Source organism: Coregonus lavaretus, assembly GCF_964263955.1.
Source record: "Coregonus lavaretus genome assembly, chromosome: 21".
Classification (NCBI taxonomy): Eukaryota; Metazoa; Chordata; class Actinopteri; order Salmoniformes; family Salmonidae; genus Coregonus; species Coregonus lavaretus.
The window spans coordinates 34,662,818-34,684,309 of record NC_140008.1 but is presented as its reverse complement, the minus strand read 5'-3'; the positions used below and the strand labels follow the sequence as shown (position 1 = coordinate 34,684,309).

General features: G+C 42.5%; 1 protein-coding gene across 1 annotated transcript in view; it reads right to left on the bottom strand.

Moving 5' to 3' along the window:
- Positions 1-21,492, bottom strand: part of LOC311148926 (lysine-specific demethylase 4A-like) — a 55,411-nt gene that overhangs the window by 16,776 nt on the left and 17,143 nt on the right. Inside the window, exons 8-14 of the mRNA XM_084185954.1 lie at positions 15,550-15,687; positions 15,040-15,290; positions 11,863-12,017; positions 8,360-8,781; positions 8,096-8,192; positions 7,560-7,741; positions 1,103-1,328 (exon numbers count right to left, since the gene is read on the bottom strand). Coding sequence (XP_084042080.1) covers positions 1,103-1,328; positions 7,560-7,741; positions 8,096-8,192; positions 8,360-8,781; positions 11,863-12,017; positions 15,040-15,290; positions 15,550-15,687 — 1,471 coding nt within the window. The remainder of the gene's footprint in view (positions 1-1,102; positions 1,329-7,559; positions 7,742-8,095; positions 8,193-8,359; positions 8,782-11,862; positions 12,018-15,039; positions 15,291-15,549; positions 15,688-21,492) is intronic.

Here is a 21,492-nt window from a genome sequence, read left to right as displayed (position 1 = left end):
CAACTGCACCATTGAGAGCATCTTGACTGGCTGCATCACCGCTTGGTACGGCAACTGCAAGGCACCTGACCACAAGGCGCTACAGAGGGGGGTTGAGTATGGCATTGTCAAAGACTCTAGCCACCCAAGCCATAGACTATTCTCTCTACTACCACACGGCAAGCGGTACCAGTGCACCAAGTCTGGAACCAACAGGACCCTGAAGCTTCTACCCCTCAAGCCATAAGACTGCTAAACATGACTGGTAAATAGCTAATCAAATGGCTACCCGGACTACATGCATTTACCCTTTTTTGCAATGACTATGCACACACTGGACTCTACCCACACACTCACATATACTTACACCCCAAAACACACACACACACGTAACACGTGCACACATGCATACTGACGACACACACACACAACTACTGTTATCTATCCTGTTGCCTAGTCACTTCGTACCCCTGCACATGGACTCGGTACTGGTACTCCCTGTATATAGCCATGTTATTGTTACTCGTTATTGTTATTCACTGTATTTATTCCTTGTGTCACTATGTAAAGTTTTTTATTCTTTTTTTAATCTTCATCTTCAACAAAATAAAATGTGATTTGATTTGACAAGTTTAGGTCCAAAATAAGCCCATAGAAACGCATTGGGCTTATTTTAGACATATTTTGGCGAGAGTGAAACCTCTCGCTTCGCCTCTTCCTTTCTGGTGTATCTCAAATGTGTCCGAGAAAAAAAAAGAAAAAAAAAACGTATAGGCCTGAAACAGCCTGTAGTTAACTCCTCTAATTCAAGTCTGTCCAAACAGCTTGCTAGAGTAGAGTATAGCTTTTAACCCTGGTATTAGTTAAGAAGGGTACAGTGCACCCTACTATCTACAACTATACCTGTATAGTAAACCTGCTGACCAGAAGCTTTCTGAAGGCTAGTTGATACACATCTGCATAGTTTTGCTAAGCAACGCCCATTTTGCATTGCTACTTGTAGTTCATTCATGCACACGTATGTAGGGTATAAACAAGGTTTGAGGGTCTGCAAAAACATAATGAGAGTACGTTATGCTGCGAGTACTGACTTGTGTGTAGTTAGTTAGTTAGTAGTACTGACTGGTATGTATGCGGACACTGCAGTGGGAGCAGCTGATGAGCAGGCTGGTGCCGTCTGGCTCCAGGTGAGGGGTGGTGGGCGCCGGGGCTCCAAGCGCCTGCTCCTCAGCACCCTCCTCTGGCTCGGTGGTGGTAGTGAAACACATCTCAGCGATCAGAGGCTTAGTCCTCAGTCTGCCTCCAGGCAACACCACTGGAGTGTCCTTACAGACATCAGCACACTCCGTCTGGAGATGAAACAATCATATTTAGCACCTCTTGGGAGGACAATGGAGAATCACTTAAAAAATATATTATTTATTTTCAACGTTTCTTTTTTATCGCTTTGGTACAATTTTCACAACATATCATCACAAAGGCAGTTGTTTCAAAACTAACCACATTTTCAATTGACTAAGTATGACAAAATCATAGTCAATTTTTCACCATCTAGAAATACATAATTCACAATTACTTTTATATGATTCTCTTCTTTTGTACAACTAAATTTCACTATTACTTAATCTGACTGCTCTTAATTGATGATCACTTAAACGTTCGGTAAACCTATAGATTTTACATGTCAACTGGTTTGTCTACTACAGTCGTGGTCAAAAGTTTTGAGAATGACACAAATACAACATTTTCACAAAGTCTGCTGCCTCAGTTTTGATGATGGCAATTTGCATATACTCCAGAATGTCATGAAGAGTGATCAGATGAATTGCAATTAATTGCAAAGTCCCTCTTTGCCATGAAAATGAACTTAATCCCAAAAAAACATTTCCACTGCATTTCAGCCCTGCCACAAAAGGACCAGCTGACATTGTGTCAGTGATTCTCTCGTTAACACAGGTGAGAGTGTTGACGAGGACAAGGCTGGAGATCACTCTGTCATGCTGATTGAGTTAGAATAACAGACTGGAAGCTTTAAAAGGAGGGTGGTGCTTGAAATCATTGTTCTTCCTCTGTTAACCATGGTTACCTCATTGCTTTGTACAAAAAGGGCTTCACAGGCAAGGATATTGATGCTAGTAAGATTGCACCTAAATCAACCATTTATCGGATCATCAAGAACTTCAAGGAGAGAGGTTCATTTGTTGTGAAGAAGGCGTCAGGGCGCCCAAGAAAGTCCAGCAAGCACCAGGACCCTCTCCTAAAGTTGATTCAGCTGCGGGATCCGGGCACCACCAGTGCAGAGCTTGCTCAGGAATGGCAGCAGGGCAGGTGTGAGTACATCTGCACACACAGTGAGGCGAAGACTTTTGGAGGATGGCCTGGTGTCAAGAAGGGCAGCAAAGAAGCCACTTCTCTCCAGGAAAAACATCAGGGACAGACTGATATTCTGCAAAAGGTACAGGGATTGGACTGCTGAGGACTGGGGTAAAGTCATTTTCTCTGATGAATCCCCTTTCCGATTGTTTGGGGCATCCAGCAAACACCTTGTCCGGAGAAGACAAGGTGAGAGCTACCATCAGTCCTGTGTCATGCCAACAGTAAAGCATCCTGACACCATTCATGTGTGGGGTTGCTTCTCAGCCAAGGGAGTGGGCTCACTCACAATTTTGCCTAAGAACACAGCCATGAATAAAGAATGATACCAACACATCCTCCGAGAGCAACTTCTCCCAACCATCCAAGAACAGTTTGGTGACGACCAATGCCTGTTCCAGCATGATGGAGCACCTTACCATAAGGCAAAAGTGATAACTAAGTGGCTCGGGGAACAAAACATAGACATTTTGGGTCCATGGCCAGGAAACTCCCCAGACCTTAATCCCATTGAGAACTTGTGGTCGATCCTCAAGAGGCGGGTGGACAAACAAAACCCCACAAATTCTGACAAACTCCAAGCATTGATTATGCAAGAATGGGCTGCCATCAGTCAGGATGTGGCCCAGAAGTTAATTGACAGCATGCCAGGGCGGATTGCAGAGGTCTTGAAAAAGAAGGGTCAACACTGCAAATATTGACTCTTTGCATAAACTTAATGTAATTGTCAATAAAAGCCTTTGACACTCATGGAATGCTTGTAATTATACTTCAGTATACCATAGTAACATCTGACAAAAATATCTCATAACACTGAAGCAGCGAACTTTGTGAAGACCAATACTTGTGACATTCACAAAACTTTTGACCACGACTGTACAGATTTGGAGGACTACATCATGAAAATGTACATTATGTCTGTAAAGTAGAAACATAAAAAGTATGACATATACTTGAATGTACTACTATGATGATGACATTTGATTTTACTTCAAAGTAAGTACAAAAAAAATCTGATATTGACAAGATCAGAGATGTACTGTATGTAACAAAAGGACGTGACACTTGGCATTCAGGCCAAAGAGTTCAATCTTGGTTTCATCAGACAGGAGAATCTTGTTTCTCATGGTCTGAGAGTCCTTTAGGTGCCTTTTGGCAAACTCCAAGCATGCTGTCATGTGCCTTTTACTGAGGCGTGGCTTCCGTTTGGCCACTCTACCATAAAAGGCCTGATTGGTGGAGTGCTGCAGAGATGGTTGTCTTTCTGGAAGGTTCTCCCATCTCCACAGAGGAACTCTGGAGCTCTGTCAGAGTGACCATCAGGTTCTTGGTCACCTCCCTGACCAAGGTCATTCTCCCCCGATTGCTCAGTTTGGCCAGGCGGCCAGCTCAGGGAAGAGTCTTAGTGGTTCCAAACTTCTTCCATTTAAGAATGATGGAGGCCACTGTGTTCTTGGGGACCTTCAATGCTGCAGAAAGTTTTTGGTACCCTTCCCCAGATCTGTGCCTCGACACAATCCTGTCTCGGAGCTCTAAGGACAATTCCTTCGACCTCATGGCTTGGTTTTTGCTCTGAAATGCACTGTCAACTGTAGGACCTTAGATAGACAGGTGTGTGCCTTTCCAAATCCATTGAATTTACCACAGGTGGACTCCAATCAAGTTGAAAAACATCTCAAGGATGATCAATGGAAACAGGATGCACCGGAGCTCAATTTCGAGTCTCATAGCAAAAGGGTCTGAATACTTGTGTAAATAAGGTATGTTTCTTATTTTTAATAAAATTACCAAAAATTCTACAAACCTGTTTTTGCTTTGTCATTATGGGGTATTGTGTGTAGATTGATGAGGAAAAATAAATAATTTAATATATTTTAGAATAAGGCTGTAACGTAACAAAATATGGAAAAAGTCAAGGGGTCTGAATACTTTCCAAATTTTTAGGTTTAGGTTTTAGACCAGGTCATAGCACTATCTCTGCTGCATCTCTAGTTATAAATGATGTGGTTAACTGCATGGATAAAAGGCAACATTGTGCTGCCCTCGTCATTGACCTGTCAATGGCTTTCGATATTGTTGATCACTCACTGCTAATTGAGAGGCTTTCCTCAATTGGCCTAGATCAGGCTGCATGTAACTGGTTTAAAAACTACTTGACAGATAGAACTCAATGTTTATCTACTGATGGTGTTGAATCAGGTTTCCTGGATATTTTACGAAAGGTGTCCCGCAGGGGTCGATTCTGGGACCTGTATTTAGATTTTTTACATTAACAATATTGACTTGTCTGTAAAAAATGTTTTACCTGCACTTGTGTGCCAATGATACTGTTGTGTATGCTATTGCCCCCACGGTTGACCAGGCTCTATCTGAACTACAGTCTGCCTTCATCGTACTACAGAAAAACTTGATTCACCTGAAACTATTACTGAATGCAGGTCAAACTAAGTATATGTTGTTCTCTAGAGCGCATAAAAATAAGTCTGATGATTTAAGCCTACTTTGGATGGTGTCCATATTCATTGTGTCAGTGCTTACAAATACCTGGGCATCTGGATAGATGAAAAGCTGTGTTTTAAAAAGCATATTGATGAGTTAGTTAAGAAACTGAGAATAAAAATGGGCTTCTTCTATATAAATAGGTCCTGCCTCTCGCTAAATAGTAGAAAGCAGATTATTCAGTCGACATTCCTATCGGTCCTAGACTATGGAGACACCTATATGAATGCAGACACCAATTAATTAAAAGCATCACTGCATTCTCTACCAGAAAGTTGGTTGGCCCTATTTGATGTCACGTAGCTGGATACATTGCTAGGTTTTCATTCATAAAGCTCTTTTACAAAAAGTCCCACTGTACCTAACATCATTACTAAACTTTAGACATACGAGTTACCACACCTGGTCTCAGGGATGACTAACTCTGGAAATTCCTTTGGTCTCAACCGAGTTAGGTAAATCAGCTTTTAGTTTTCTTGCACCTTATTTGTGGAACAATCTTCAAAATGTTCTTAAATTTTATGTTCTGGTTCCTCTAGGGCAATTCAGAAAGCTGATTGAGGACCATATTACTGATGAATGTGTTTGTTTTTTATGACTCTGTTTTTCTTTCTGCTTGCCTTTAGTATTTATATATTGATGTGTGTATTTTCTGTAATTTATGTAATTCAGGGCTCATTTGTAAAAGAGACCTTGGTCTCAGTATGACTCCCTGATAAAATAAAGGTTAAATCAAATACAAATCTATCAATACAACACGCAAAAGAAAGTCTAAAACAAGAAAATAATGCATCCCCTATACAGCAAACATGTATCCAAAATCAAGTTACTGGGGTCTTTTTGATTGGGGTTGTGGGAAGGTTCACACTGCTTTACTAAAATTGCATTGGCCAATACAGTACTGTAATACCGTAATATATGCTATTTATGTAGCAGACACTTTTATCCAAAGTGACAAGAGTCTACACACTTTTGTATGTGTCCGCAGTTGGAATCGAATCCTCAACTCTGGTGTTGCTAGACAGCCTTGATGCAAACTAGTGCCTACGAAACATTATTTTATTTCATTTCTTTGATTACATTGTGAAAGATGTCTCCAATGATCATACCTTTGATCACACATGGGATAGAAATTATGGACATTTGATGTTCAGTAATTTTTAATGAGAAGTGCAATTGTATTGCCTAATGTGAAAACAGTTTAATGTATTGTCATTTACTGTAGCATACTACATTAAAAAGGGCAATTTTGAAACATGTACTGTATCTTAAATTTTTTGCTATTGGATTAACTGGAGAATATATCAGAAGATATTTTGTGTTTTCGTGATTAAACCAATGTACTCATTATACACTGAACAAAAAAAACAACACAACATGTGAAGTGTTTGTCCCATGTTTCATGAGCTGAAATAAAAAATCCCAGAGATTTTCCATATGCACAAAAAGCTTATTTCTTTCAAATTGTGTGCACAAACTTGTTTACATCCCTGTTAGTGAGCATTTCTCCTTTGCCAAGATAATCAATCCATCTGACATGTGGCAAATCAAGAAGCTGATTAAACAGCATGATCATTACACAGGTGTACCTTGTGCTTTGGACAATAAAAGGCCACTCTAAGATGTGCAGTTTTGTCACACAACACAATGCCACAGATGTCTCAAGTTTTGAGGGAGCGAGCAATTGGCACGCTGACTGTAGGAATGTCCATCAGAGCTGTTGCCAGAGAATTGAATGTTCATTTCTCTACCATAAGCTGCCTCTAACGTCGCTTTAGAGAATTTCTCATAACCGCAGACCACGCGTAACCACACCAGCCCAGGTCCTACACATCCGACTTCTTCACCTGTGGGACCGTCTGAGGGGGGATGGGGGGTGCTGAGGAGTACTTCTGTCTGTAATAAAGTATTTTTGTGGGGAAAAACTAATTCTGATTGGCTGGGCCTGGCTCCCAAGTGGGTGGACCTATGCCTTCCCAGGCCCACCCATGGCTTCACCCAATGCCCAGTTATGTGAAATCCATAGATTAGGGCCTAATTAATTCATTTCAATTGACTGATTTCCTTATATGAACTGTAACTCAGTAAAATCTTTGAAGTTGTTGCATGTTGCGTTTATATCTTCTTTCAGTATATTTCACAGTAAAGTTATATTTTGGATCAATGGTTGTGTGGTGAAAGATGTCTACAGACAAAATGAATGTGAAATGAAAGGTTTTGAATGTAAAACTGGCTATGTTACAAGTGTTACCATTTTTGAGTTTTGTACTAAGAGTTTTGAAAATTCACCACATCCTATACTTGTGAAAATAGTACCAAAGCGATTAATAAAAACGTTATAATTCAAAAAGTAAAGGGTTTCTGTGTATGCCTTCATCAGTGCACTCGGTATGGCCATGGAGATACACAGCAATACAGCTAAACTCAGACTAGGTATAGAAAACATGAAATACCTCAATCGCTGTTCAAGAGTACTGAGTATATTGCAATACAACTACTTTTCTCCTAAGACTGAGCGAAGAAAATAATCACCTAATAAGAGCTTTACTCTCGTTAGGAATTGACTTTAGGAATCGCTTTGAGACTAATGACTGACAGGGTACAAGCTTTAGCTTCCCAAATCCCCTGCTAAAGTGTCTGAGTGCTGAGTGTCTCCTCCTCTCCTGCTGGTGAGCTCACTCCTCTACTCTCCTCTCCTCCCTCCTCACCCGCTGGTAGGTCTGGAACAATGAGCATACGGAGCAGTATGGGACCTGGAGGCCCATGCGACGGTTGTACTCCTTCTCTCTCTTCAGGCTGGGGGGTCTGTTCTGCCACAGGTGGGCGAGGGGCTTGGCCCACAACTCTCCCTCTAACCCATCCTCCTCTACTGGAGGCTGCTCTGGCAGCTCTAAAAACAACAACAACAAAACAAACATTGTTTAGCGTTAGCACATGCCATATCCAAAGCGACTTACAGAATTGTCAACATTGACAGTGGCCCATGAAGGAAATCAACTCCACCATGCTATATACTCTAAACCCCAGAATTATTGGAACAACAGACAGTTCTAAAAACACACACAGACAAACAACTATCATCCCATCAAGTATGCAAACATCGATACGAGTGAATGATGCGCTTTTCTATTCCATGCCAGAACATGCCTGACACTGCTTTTCCCTAGGTCTTATCCATTGTTTAGGAAGAGGAAGCCTAACTGGGGCTGAACTATGTGAATGAAGAAGTAATATTTGTATTCACCCTCATCACTCATGCTGTCCTTCATCAGAGGGTGATGGCGAGGCAGCTTCCCCAGTTTGCTTTGCACGCAGTCATCCCCCGCTCCCTCTTCTGCCCCCTAGTGGAATAAAAGGGGTTAACAACAGAATCATTAGAGCTGATTCATTGAACATGTACATAGCTGACCTCAGAACAAAAATCTAAGCAAATCCTACAGACAGAGGTTTAGTGATGTGATGTTTGGACTCTACTCCTCCTCTTCTCCTGAGTCTCTGCTCCTCTCACCTTGCTGTCGTCCCGTTCCTCTCCTTCACTATCACTACTATCGCTCCTCATCTCCTCCTTGCTCTCATTGGTCTCTCCCTCGCTGTAGTCTCCCTTGGCGTAGCTGTGGACGTGCAGCACGTCTGCCGGGCTCAGGGTCCTCTGGAAGAGCCGGTGGGCAGGGCTGGAGCTATTGGCTGGTGCTGGAGGCTTCACATCCTCACTGTGGCCGGCCTTCTCTGAGCTCTGGGAGGAGGGGCCTGGTACTGCTGATTGGGTTGACTGACTGTTAATCTGTGGCTGAGACTTAATTTGAGGGGATTTAATAGAGTTATTGCCTTTCATCTGGAGTGCTAGCTTTCGGCTGGCGTTTGTGTTTCGGTTGGTCTTTGCGTTGGGTGGTAGCTTTATTTGCTCATTTTTAACGTCCTCTGGCTTCGGCTCTGAAATAAACAACAAACAACATGAAAAGCTGGAGGCACAAGGCAATGTCTAAATCAGTGGTTCTCAACTGGTTTTGCCTCGGGATCCAAATTAAATCAGGTTGTCTCAGTCGTGACCCAATATTCGCAGCCAAAACACAATCTGGAAAACTATTTGGAATGCTATATTGATAGTAAATGTGGCAATTATGAAAAGGGAAATCTCTTTCATTGTCAATAATACATTTTTGCCCATATTCTTGATGAAGAATGTTAATAAACTCACTGGCTTGAGACCACAAAATCAACCAAAATAGTGCCGCTAATAGCTCTATATTGAAAATACTGTGATAAAAAAAAAGAGATAAAATGTTTTTAAAATGTTAATTCATCATCACTTCTACACACTTTCTACCTGGTTTAAGTCATTTAAGTTCAGACTGGAGGATTTATTAAATGGTTTTACTCAGATACCTGCGAACCATTCAAAACCTCCCACGACCCAAATCGGGGTCGCGACCCACCAGTTGAGTATCGCTGGTCTAAATTATCTCCCTCATAGACCAACAAGTCAATCTGCAGTAGACTAGTGTCAGTCACTGTTTAATTGTTTGGTAGCATAGTCAAAGATGAACTGAGGTACCTTTGTAAAATTGAATTAAAAAAGCTATGTTATGCAAATGAGGCACTTAATATTCAAATGTTGCAGTACGGAATACTTAATATGCTAATTGGTCTGTTCGGAAATTTAAACAAAATACAGCATGTTCATTTCAAGTAATGTGGTCATTGTTAACATACATTTTATGTTTTATGCAGAACTAGGAGTTTACGCTGAGGATTAAGGTGCAGCCCGCGCACACACATAAAAAAAAAAATACTATGTTGTATTCAGTAGGCCAACTGATTAGACATAGAGTGCCAAATAATATGCCCAACCCTGTGCAGTGCCACCTGCATCCCCACCAACAAACAAAACACACAGGCTAACACAGACACACACAGGCTAACACAGATACACACAGACACACACAGACTAACACAGACACACACAGGCTAACACAGACACACACAGGCACACACAGGCTAACACAGACACACACAGACTAACACAGACACACACAGACACACACAGGCTAACACAGACACACACAGGCTAACACAGACACACACAGGCTAACACAGACACACACAGGCTAACACAGACACACACAGGCTAACACAAACACACACAGGCTAACACAGACACACACAGACTAACACAGACACACACAGACACACACAGGCTAACACAGACACACACAGGCTAACACAGACACACACAGACACACACAGACACACACAGGCTAACACAGACACACACAGGCTAACACAGGCTAACACAGACACACACAGGCTAACACAGACACACACAGGCTAACACAGACACACACAGGCTAACACAGACACACACAGACTAACACAGACACACACAGGCTAACACAGACACACACAGGCTAACACAGACACACACAGACACACACAGACACACACAGGCTAACACAGACACACACAGGCTAACACAGGCTAACACAGACACACACAGGCTAACACAGACACACACAGGCTAACACAGACACACACAGGCTAACACAGACACACACAGGCTAACACAGACACACACAGACTAACACAGACACACACAGGCTAACACAGACACACACAGACACACACAGACACACACAGGCTAACACAGACACACACAGGCTAACACAGACACACACAGGCTAACACAGACACACACAGGCTAACACAAACACACACAGGCTAACACAGACACACACAGACTAACACAGACACACACAGACACACACAGGCTAACACAGACACACACAGGCTAACACAGACACACACAGACACACACAGGCTAACACAGACACACACAGGCTAACACAGACACACACAGGCTAACACAGACACACACAGGCTAACACAGACACACACAGGCTAACACAGACACACACAGACACACACAGGCTAACACAGACACACACAGGCTAACACAGACACACACAGGCTAACACAGACACACACAGGCTAACAGACACACACAGACTAACACAGACACACACAGACTAACACAGACACACCCTTTTCACTAAGTCTAAACTGTAATTCATAAGGCTACTAGTCTTATAACATAGCTTACTTCTAAGGTAGGCCTACACTGAGTTGGGTTACATTGTAATGTTATTTTTGGTGTTGATGAGTTACTCTGGTGATGGGAGAATAAACTGCACTGTTTCCAGGAAAAAATTAGCCTAGGCTCAGAAGAGACAGAGCCAGTGAGCTGCCTGCTAGCCAGCTGCACACAAAGACGGGACACATTTTACATTTGATCGATTGTAGGACTGCAGCCATCGAATTATTGTCGTTTTTACTTGAAATAATAAAATCATCAATCACAAAAATCGCTGTTGGCACAATACAGCCTTGCTACCTCTCACCCGGCACGTTGCCTTAGCGAACGGCATCAGGCACTCCCAAACAGCTAGCAAACTAGCAATCATGGAAATGGGAGTGGCGAATGGTGAATTTGGACCTATCCCTGACAACCTATACATCAAAACGTAGCTACGAAGCTCAACTTTGTAACCTGCTCTGTTCTTTTCGTATCAATGAGAACATCTGAATGACAGAAGCAAAGGAAAAACTTTGAACCTTATATTTCAGTCCAAGGACATCTGATGACCGTAAAACACCCTCAGGACTTTCCAATACTTGTTGGCAATACAATGTCACATCGATCTTACTCTGGTAGAGTGAGGAATACCATTCGCAAAGAGCAAATATGAACACACCAGATTTCAGAAAAAGGGCTGTCCCACATAGTTAAATGTTCTAAGCACGGCACTTGCTTTAAATTTGGCCTCATATCGCGTAAATATCATAACATACAGTATTGGATTTTTAGACATTGTTAACAACTTCCATATTCATGTTTTCAAATGATATATTATGTATTTTGATGCCCACATTGACATTTAGTGAAAATTAATTGGATTCGTTTTTTGTAGAATTTTTTGTAGAATTCTTGCAGTGACGTGCACCTAATTGAGGTACCTTTGTGTGCCGGGCTGTGTCCACTCCACTTCTCCAGCTTGGCTTTCTTTTGCTCCACCTCTCCTTCCTCCTCAGCCTGCTCAGTGTCTTCATCCTCTGCTGCCTCCACAACTGCTTCTCGCTGGCACTTTTTCCCAACCTTCGGCTTCAGGCTGCTGTGGCACAGGACAGAGAGAGAGGAACTGTGAATGTTTTTTTTTTAAAGATATGCAACAGATCAGAACATTTCGTTTAAATTTTTATAAACTATTAGGCTATTTCTTCACATTATAAGCGCAGCAATGCGCACACGGCAGTAGGTTATAAGCACAAATGTTCCATTAGCGGAAAACATCATTATCAAAAGTGACCGCAAATGTAGAACTCTTATGGAGTCTTATGGCTTGGGGGTAGAAGCTGTTAAGAAGCCTTTTGAACCTAGACTTGGCGCTCCGGTACCACTTGCCGTGCGGTAGCAGAGAGAACAGTCTATGACTAGGGTGGCTGTAGTCTTTGGCAATTTTTAGGACCTTCATCTGACACCACCTGGTATAGAGGTCATGGATGGTAGGAAGCTTGGCCCAGTGATGTACTGGGCCATACGCACTACCCTCTGTAGAGCCTTGCAGTCGGAGGCCGAGCAGTTGCCATACCAGGCGGTGATGCAACCAGTCAGGATGCTCTCGATGGTGCAGCTGTATAACTTTTAGAGGATCTGAGGACCCATGCCAAATCTTGAGGGGGAATAGGCTTTATGGTGCCCTCTTCACGACTGTCTTGGTGTGTTTGGACCATGATAGTTTGTTGGTGATGTGGACACCAAGGAACTTGAAGCTCTCAACCTGTTCCACTACAGCCCCGTTGTTGAGGATGGGGGCGTGCTCAGTCCTCTTTTTTTTCCCCTGTAGTCCACAATCATCTCCTTTGTCTTGATCACGTTGAGGGAGAGGTTGTTATCCTGGCACCACACGGCCAGGTCTCTGACCTTCCTATAGGCTGTCTCATCGTTGCCGGTGATCAGGCCTACCACTGTTGTGTCGTCTGCAAACTTAATGTTGGTGTTGGAGTTGTGCCTGGCCGTGCAGTCATGGGTGAACAGGGAGTACAGGAGGGGACTGAGCACGCACCCCTGAGGGGCCCCCGTGTTGAGGATCAGCGTGGCAGATGTGTTGTTACCTACATATAGGCCTATGGGCTAGGCTACATGAGGTGTGCGACTATGATTAGAAAAAGGCACACAAAAAAGGCAATGTTTCTTGCCTTAAGATGGGCATCATTCACAGGTGATAATATATAATTCACAAGTGATAGGCTAATAGTCACCCATCAGACTATTCTTGATTTAATCTTGTCTTTACATACACTAAATAATATATGTATGAAATTCATTTTGATTTAGAATGGACCATTATCATGCACCTGTCTCGAAACTGGGGCCGTGGGAACTACGGTAAGCTTCATAATGTAAAATAACGTGACAGGTGAAATAACTTATTGCACAAGTTGACTGCAGGTATTAACTTAAAAAGTAGCTACAAATAACAATTTATTGAAAAACTTCAAATAAATAGTTTTGACGGTATTGAAATACAATCCCGTGGCTTTTTCCAAATACCCCGGTATACGCTATATACGGTATACCGCCCAAGCTTAATGTATGAATGTATGTATGTATGTATGTATGTATATACATTCACTCACTGGCCAGTTTATTTGATACGCCCATCTAGTACAGGGTCGGATCCCCCTGGACTCCCCTTTGCCTCCAGCCTGAATTCTTCGGGGCATGAAAATGTTGCTCAATTGGTATCAACGGATCTAACGTGTGCCAGAAGAAAAAAAAAAAAACATTCCCTACACCACCAGCTTGTACCGTTGACATCAGGCAGGATGGGGCCATGGACTCATGCTGCTGACACCAAATCCTTCCCTACACCACCAGCTTGTACCGTTGACATCAGGCAGGATGGGGCCATGGACTCATGCTGCTGACACCAAATCCTGAGTCTGCCATCAGCATGAAGCAACAGGAACAGGGATTCTGACCAGGCAATGTTTTTCCACTCCTCAATTGTCCAGTGTTGTTGATTGTGTGCCCACAGGAGCCGCTTCTTCTTGTTTTTAGCTGATAGGAGTAGAACCGGTGTGGTCATCTGCTGCAATAGCCCATCCGTGACAAGGACCGACGAGTTGTGCGTTCCGAGATGCCGTTCTGCATACCACTGGTGTACTGCGCCATTATTTGCCTGTTTGTGGCCCGCCTGTTTGCTTGCACGATCTTGCCATTCTCCTTCGACCTCTCATCAACAAGCTGTTTTCGCCAACAGGACTGCGGCTGACTGGATGTTTTTTGTTTGTTGCACCAATCTCGGTAAACCCTAGACACTGTTGTGCGTGAAAAGCCAACGAGGCCGGCCGTTTCTGAGATACTGGAACCAGCGCACCTGACACCGACGATCATACCACGCTCAAAGTCACTTAGGTCACTTGTTTTGCCCATTCTATCGTTCAATCGAACAGTAACTGAATGCCTCAATGCCCGTCTGCCTGCTTTATATAGCAAGCGACGGCCACGTGACTCACTATCTGTAGTAGCAAATGATTTGCACTGAACGGTTTCCATATATATTTCCATTTAAATGTTTAACTGGTACCGGGGACCTTCAGACGAGCCTTGTGAGGCCTGTGGGTGTCCTAGAGCAAAACAACTAATATACATGTTCGTGAGAGTCTCACCTTTCCACAGAGGGGTCATATTAGTAGCACAAACTGTTCGGATGTTACAGACAGAAGTTGGCAGATCGGCTGTACCGACTTCAGACGAGTCCCAAGATGGTGTTCGTGAGTCTCATCTTTCCATGGAGGGGTTTGTAGGCCAAACCATTTGGACGCTACAGACGATTTTGTGAGAAGACCGATTTCGGGATGTCTCATGGTTTGGCAAACACCGCTCTAGCTCTGTCACCTTTTACCGCAGATGCAGAACAGTGACATCGATGGATGCGGTGGATTGAGACGCATCCGATGCAAAAACAGATATCTCTAGCTTAAAATGACTGATTTTCCTGTGGATTTTTAAAATGCTAAATATATTTTCGCGGGGCGCGGACATCGACTCTAGGGGGTTAACCTACACCAGCTGGAAACAATAACACAAACATGACAGGGTAAGTGAGTACAGTATAGTAAAGTACAGACCTCTTCTCCTCCTGAGCAGTGGTGCCTGGGGTATCCTCCTCCTGGTCTGGGGCCTCGCTGGGGCTTGGACCCTCCTTTCCAGGCTCCCCCGTCTTCTCTCCCTTCAGGAACTCGGCAGCCTCTGGCGTGGGCTTGGAGTGGTCAATAGGAATGTTGTCCTTCCCTGCCTTCCATGCCTTGTAGCGGTCTGGTTGGAACTTCCTAACAAACACATCCATGGAGATCTTCACCATGTCCTTACGGCATGAGCACTGGGAGAGGTAGGACAGGGATTGGTCATGAGAATATAATACAATAAATGCCACTTACCAGACTCTTAGCCAAGGCGACTTACAGTAGAGTAAATGCATGGATTTTTTGTATGTGATCCTTGCTGGAGTTAAACCCACAACCTTGCCTTTGCTAGTGCCATGCTTTTACCAACCACACAGGACAAACCACAGTTCACACACAAAATCATATGACCTGAAATCACGCATTCAATGTGTTCATTCATTTATCTGTACATACCAGTGCGGCTATTTTGCCATAATCAATCCATCGCTGCGTTGCAAAGTTAGTGGACTCCGCACAGTTGAAGCCGTGGTTGAAACCAGCATGGTAGCCGAAAGGGAATGTCACTATGAACTGGCCTGCCTCCTGGGTGATCTAAACACATAGACACACACAATATGTCAGAGCACTAATCTAAAGAGGTGGACACTAGGGTTGGTTGATGTCAATCTTTGTCCTATCGTGATTAAGTGCACACAAACATAGTGATATACGATGGTATCGGCCCCTATTGGCCAACCCCCCCCCCCAAAAAAAAAGACAGCTAAAAAGGACCGCTAGCGTGAGCTCGCCTGCTACGGGAGGGACCAGCGGAATCATGACAAAATTATTTTAGAGTCAAATCTTTTTTAGTAGCATATTCCTCTCTGTTGGAGCTGTGTCACAAAATAGTTGTGTGTCTGTGTGTGCCGACACGCAAGTGACAGTCAAGGAGCCTCGGCTGCAGAGCACCCAACTCTGCTGTCCCCAGAATTTGATAAATATTCAATGATTCGCATTTGACAAAATGTTATTCTCTTATTAGGCCTAGGCTTCTATACGTTGTAGGTAGGTTGTAGCCTACATTGCTAATAATAGTCTATGGAAATAGGCCTACTCTACACATTGTTTCTTTAATAAGCTTTGCTGAGCTGTACGTTTTCTTTTGACTTCTCATTCGATTTTTCTATCATGATATTGTTTGCTCAATTTCACTTCTTGTTGCCTACATACAGTGCCTTCAGAAAGCATTCATACTGCTTAACTTATTCCACATTTTGTTGTGTTACAACCTGAATTCAAAATTGATTAAATATATTTTTTTCTCACCCATCTACACACAATACCCCATGTTGACAAAGAGAAAACATGTTTTTAGACATTTTTGCACATTTATTGAAAATTAAATACAGAAATATCATTTACTTAAGTATTCACACCCCTTCGCTATGACACTAAATAATTGAGCTCAAGTGCATCCAATTTAGTTTGATCATTCTTGAGATGTCTGTACAGTTTAATTGGAGTCCACCTGTGGCCAATTAAATGCTGCCAAGGCAGCAGCTACTCTTCCTGGGGTCCAGCAAAATTAAGGCAGTTTGTCTCATTTAAAAAACATTATAATACATTCACAGATTTCACAACACACTGTGTGCCCTACTCCACCAATACCACATATCTACAGTACAAAATCCATGTGTACGTGTGTGTATAGTGCGTATGTTATCGTGTGTGTGTATGCATGTGTCTATGTTTGTGTTGCTTCACAGTCTCCGCTGTTCCATAAGGTTGTTTTTTACATCTAATTTTACTGCTTGCATCAGTTACTTGATGTGGAATAGAGTTCCATGTAGGCATGGCTCTATTCAACATGTCAATACCTCTCATAAAAACAAGTAGTGATTAAGTCAATCTCTACTCCACTTTTAGCCAGGAGTCATTGACATGCATATTATTAATATTAGCTCTCTGTGTACATCCAAGGGCCAGCCATGTTGCCCTGTTCTGAGCCAATTGCAATTATCCTAAGTCCCTCTTTGTGGCACCTAACCACACGACTGAACAGTAGTCCCGGTGCGACAAAACTAGGGCCTGTAGGACCTGCCTTGTTGATAGTGCTGTTAAGAAGGTAGAGCAGCACTTTATTATGGACAGACTTCTCCCCATCTTAGCTACTTTGGTATCAATATGTTTTGACCATGACAGTTTACAATCCAGGGTTACTCCAAGCAGTTTAGTCACCTCAACTTGCTCAATTTCCACATGATTTATTACAATATTTAGTTGAGGTTTAGTGTTTAGTGAATGATTTGTCCCAAATACAATGCTTTTAGTTTTAGAAATATTTAGAACTAACTTATTCCTTGCCACCCACTCTGAAACTAACTGCAACTCTTTGTTAAGTGTTGCAGTCATTTCAGTCGCTGTAGTAGCTGACATGTATAGTGTTGAGTAATCTGCATACATAGACACACTGGCTTTACTCAAAGCCAGTGGCATGTCATTAGTAAAGATTGAAAAAAGTAATGTGCCTAGACAGCTGCCCTGGGGAATTCCTGATTCTACCTGGATTATGTTGGAGAGGCTTCCAATAAACACCCTATGTGTTGTTTTCTTAGACAGGTAAATCTGTATCCACAATACAGCAGGGGGTGTAAAGCCCATAACAAATATGTTTTTCCAGCAGCAGACTATGATCGATAATGTCAAAAGACGCACTGAAGTCTAACAAAACAGCCCCCACAATATTTTTATCATCAATTTCTCTCAGCCAATCATCATTTGTGTTAGTGCTGTGCTTGTTGACTGTCCTTCCCTATAAGCATGCTGAAAGTTTGTTGTCAATTTGTTTAGTGTAAAATAGCATTGTATCTGGTCAAACATCATTTTTTTCAAAAAGTTTACTAAGGGATGGTAAAGGCGCTTTACTATCCTTAGGTAGCGTAATGACTTTTGCTTCCCTCCAAGCCCGGTGGCACACACATTCTAGTAGGCTTAAATTGAAAATATGGCAAATAGGAGTGGCAATATAGTCCACTATTATCCTCAGTAATTTTTCATCCAAGTTGTCAGACCCCGGTGGCTTGTCATTGTTGATAGACAACAATACTTTTTTCACCTCTTCCACACTCACTTTACGGAATTCAAAATTACAATGCTTGTCAGAAATACTTGGATGTGTAGTGTTTGCTAATCTTGCCAATTAACAATTCATTAAAGTAGTTGGCAATATCAGTTGGTTTTGTGATGAATGAGCGATCTGATTCAATGAATGATGGAGCTGAGTTTGCCTTATTTTTATTTATTTTTTCATTTAAGGTGCTCCAAAGCATTTTACTATCATTCTTTGTGTCATTTATATTTGTTTCTTCTTCTTTTTATTCAGTTTAGTTACATGATTTCTCAATTTGCAATACGTTTGCCAATCGGTTGTGCAGCCAGACTTATTTGCCATTCCTTTTGCCTCATCCCTCTCAACCATACAATTCCTCATCAATCCACGGGGATTTAACAGTTTTTACAGTCATTTCCTTAAATGGGTGCATGCTTATTAGTAATGGAATAAGCAATTTCATAAATGTGTCAAGTACAGTGTCTGTTTGCTCCTCATTACACACCACGGACCAACAAATATTCTTTACATCAACAACATAGGAATCACTACAGAACTTATTGTATGACCGCTTATACACTATATTAGGCCCAGCCTTTGGAACTTTGGTTTTCCTAGATATGGCTACTATACTGTGATCACTACATCCAATGGATCTGGATACTGCTTTCAAGCAAATTTCTGAAGCATTAGTAAAGATGTGATCAATACATGTTGATGATTTCATTCCTGTGCTGTTTGTTACTACCCTGGTAGGTTGACTGATAACTTGAACCAGGTTGCAGGCACTGGTTACAGTTTGAAGCTTTTTCTTGAATGGGCAGCTTGATGAAAGCCAGTCAATATTTAAAATCACCCAGAAAATATACCTCTCTGTTGATATCACATACATTATCAAACATTTCACACATGTTTTCCAGATAATGACTGTTAGCACTTGGTGGTCTATAGCAGCTTCCCACCAGAATGGGTGAGGCAGATTAACCTGTAGCCATATTACTTAAACAGTATTTAACTGGATTCGGAGAACCCTTTATGGACGGGCGAGAGGCAGGAAAACTTGAGCCCATTGCTCCCGACGTCTAGTGCAGGCACCGCTCGATCCAGAGCAGGGATGGAAGGTTTCCGACGTCAACTTCGAAATCGTAGTAGTAGGCATTGCGGCCGCAGACACAGGAACCCCCAGCGACGAAGTTGCAGGAAGATCAGGCTCCAGGACGGCGAAACTACAGTGGCTTGCGAAAGTATTCACCCCCTTTGGCATTTTTCCTATATTGTTGCTTTACAACCTGGAATTAAAATGGATTTTTTTGGGGTTTGTATCATTTAATTTACACAACATGCCTACCACTTTGAAGATGCAAAATATGTTTTATTGTGAAACAAACAAGAAATAAGACAAAAGCACTGAAAACTTGAGCGTGCATAAGTATTCACCCCCCCAAAGTCAATACATTGTAGAGCCACCTGTTACAGCAATTACAGCTGCAAGTCTCTTGGAGTATGTCTCTATAAGCTTGGCACATCTAGCCACTGGGATTTTTGTCCATTCTTCAAGGAAAAACTGCTCAGCTCCTTCAAGTTGGATGGGTTCCGCTGGTGTACAGCAATCTTTAAGTCATACTACAGATTCTCAATTGGATTGAGGTCTGGTCTTTGACTAGAACATTCCAAAACATTTAAATGTTTCCCCTTAAACCACTCGAGTGCTGCATTAGCAGTATGCTTAGGGTCATTGTCCTGCTGGAAGGTGAACCTCCATCCCAGTCTCAAATCTCTGGAAGACTGAAACAGTTTTCCCTCAAGACTTTCCCTGTATTTAGCGCCATCCATCATTCCTTCAAATTCTGACCAGTTTCCCAGTCCCTGCCGATGAAAAACATGCCCACAGCATGATGCTACCACCACCATGCTTCACTGTGGGGATGGTGTTCTCAGGGTGATGAGAGGTGTTGGGTTTGCGCCAGACATAGCATTTTCCTTGATGGCCAAAAAGCTCAATTTTAGTCTCATCTGACCAGAGTACCTTCTTCCATATGTTTGGGGAGTCTCCCACAAGCCTTTTGGCGAACACCAAACGTGTTTGCTTATTCTTTTTCTTTAAGCAATGGCTTTTTTCTGGCCACTCTTCAGTAAAGCCCAGCTCTGTGGAGTGTATGGCTTAAAGTGGTCCTATGGACAGATACTCCAATCTCCGCTGTGGAGCTTTGCAGCTCCTTCAGGGTTATCTTTGGTGTCTTTGTTGCCTCTGATTAATGCCCTCCTTGCCTGGTCCATGAGTTGTGGTGGGCAGCCCTCTTTGGCAGGTTTGTTGTGGTGCCATTTTCTTTCCATTTGTTTATAATGGATTTTAAATGGTGCTCCGTGGGATGTTCAAAGTTGTGGATATTTTTTTATAACCCAACCCTGATCTGTACTTCTCCACAACTTTGTCCCTGACCTGTTTGGAGAGCTCCTTGGTCTTCATGGGGCCGCTTGCTTGGTGGTGCCCCTTGCTTAGTGGTGTTGCAGACTCTGGGGCCTTTCAGAACAGGTGTATATATACACTGAGATCATGTGACCGATCATGTGACACTTAAATAAAGTCCACCTGTGTGCAATCTAACTAATTATGTGACTTCTGAAGGTAATTGATTGCACCAGATCTTATTTAGGGGCTTTATAGCAAAGGGGGTGAATACATATGTACGCACCACTTTTCTATTATTTATTTTGTAGACGTTTTTGAAACAAGTTATTTTTTTCACTTCACTTCACCAATTTGGACTATTTTGTGTATGTCCATTACATGAAATCCAAATAAAAATCCATTTAAATTAAATTACAGGTTGTAATGCAACAAAATAGGAAAAAACGCCAAGGGGTTGAATACTTTTGCAAGGCACTGTAATCCTCGGTAAGTAAACAACTGCCGCATTGGAACTCCGAGTGATCCGGTTTGTCCCGACACAAAGCGTAATAGATACAGCTCCTACAGCACTGGAACCGTTCATTTATTTCTCCAGACAAAGAGGGCTCCATTACAAAACTCATCTGGTACCAACTTCGTTAGCTTGATGGCTAGCAGCTTAACGTCTCTGTCAAGCAGGCTTCAACCTGTCTGTTAAGCGGGATTCTGGGACAATAAATATCATTCCTAGCTGTTAAAAGAAACACACCTATTTATATAAGGTCCCACAGTCGACAGTGCATGTCAGAGCAGAAACTATACCATGAAGTCCAAAGAACTGTCTGTAGATCTCAGAGATAGAATTGTGATGAGGCATATATCTGGGGAAGGGTATAAAAAATGTCTGGAGTGTTGAACG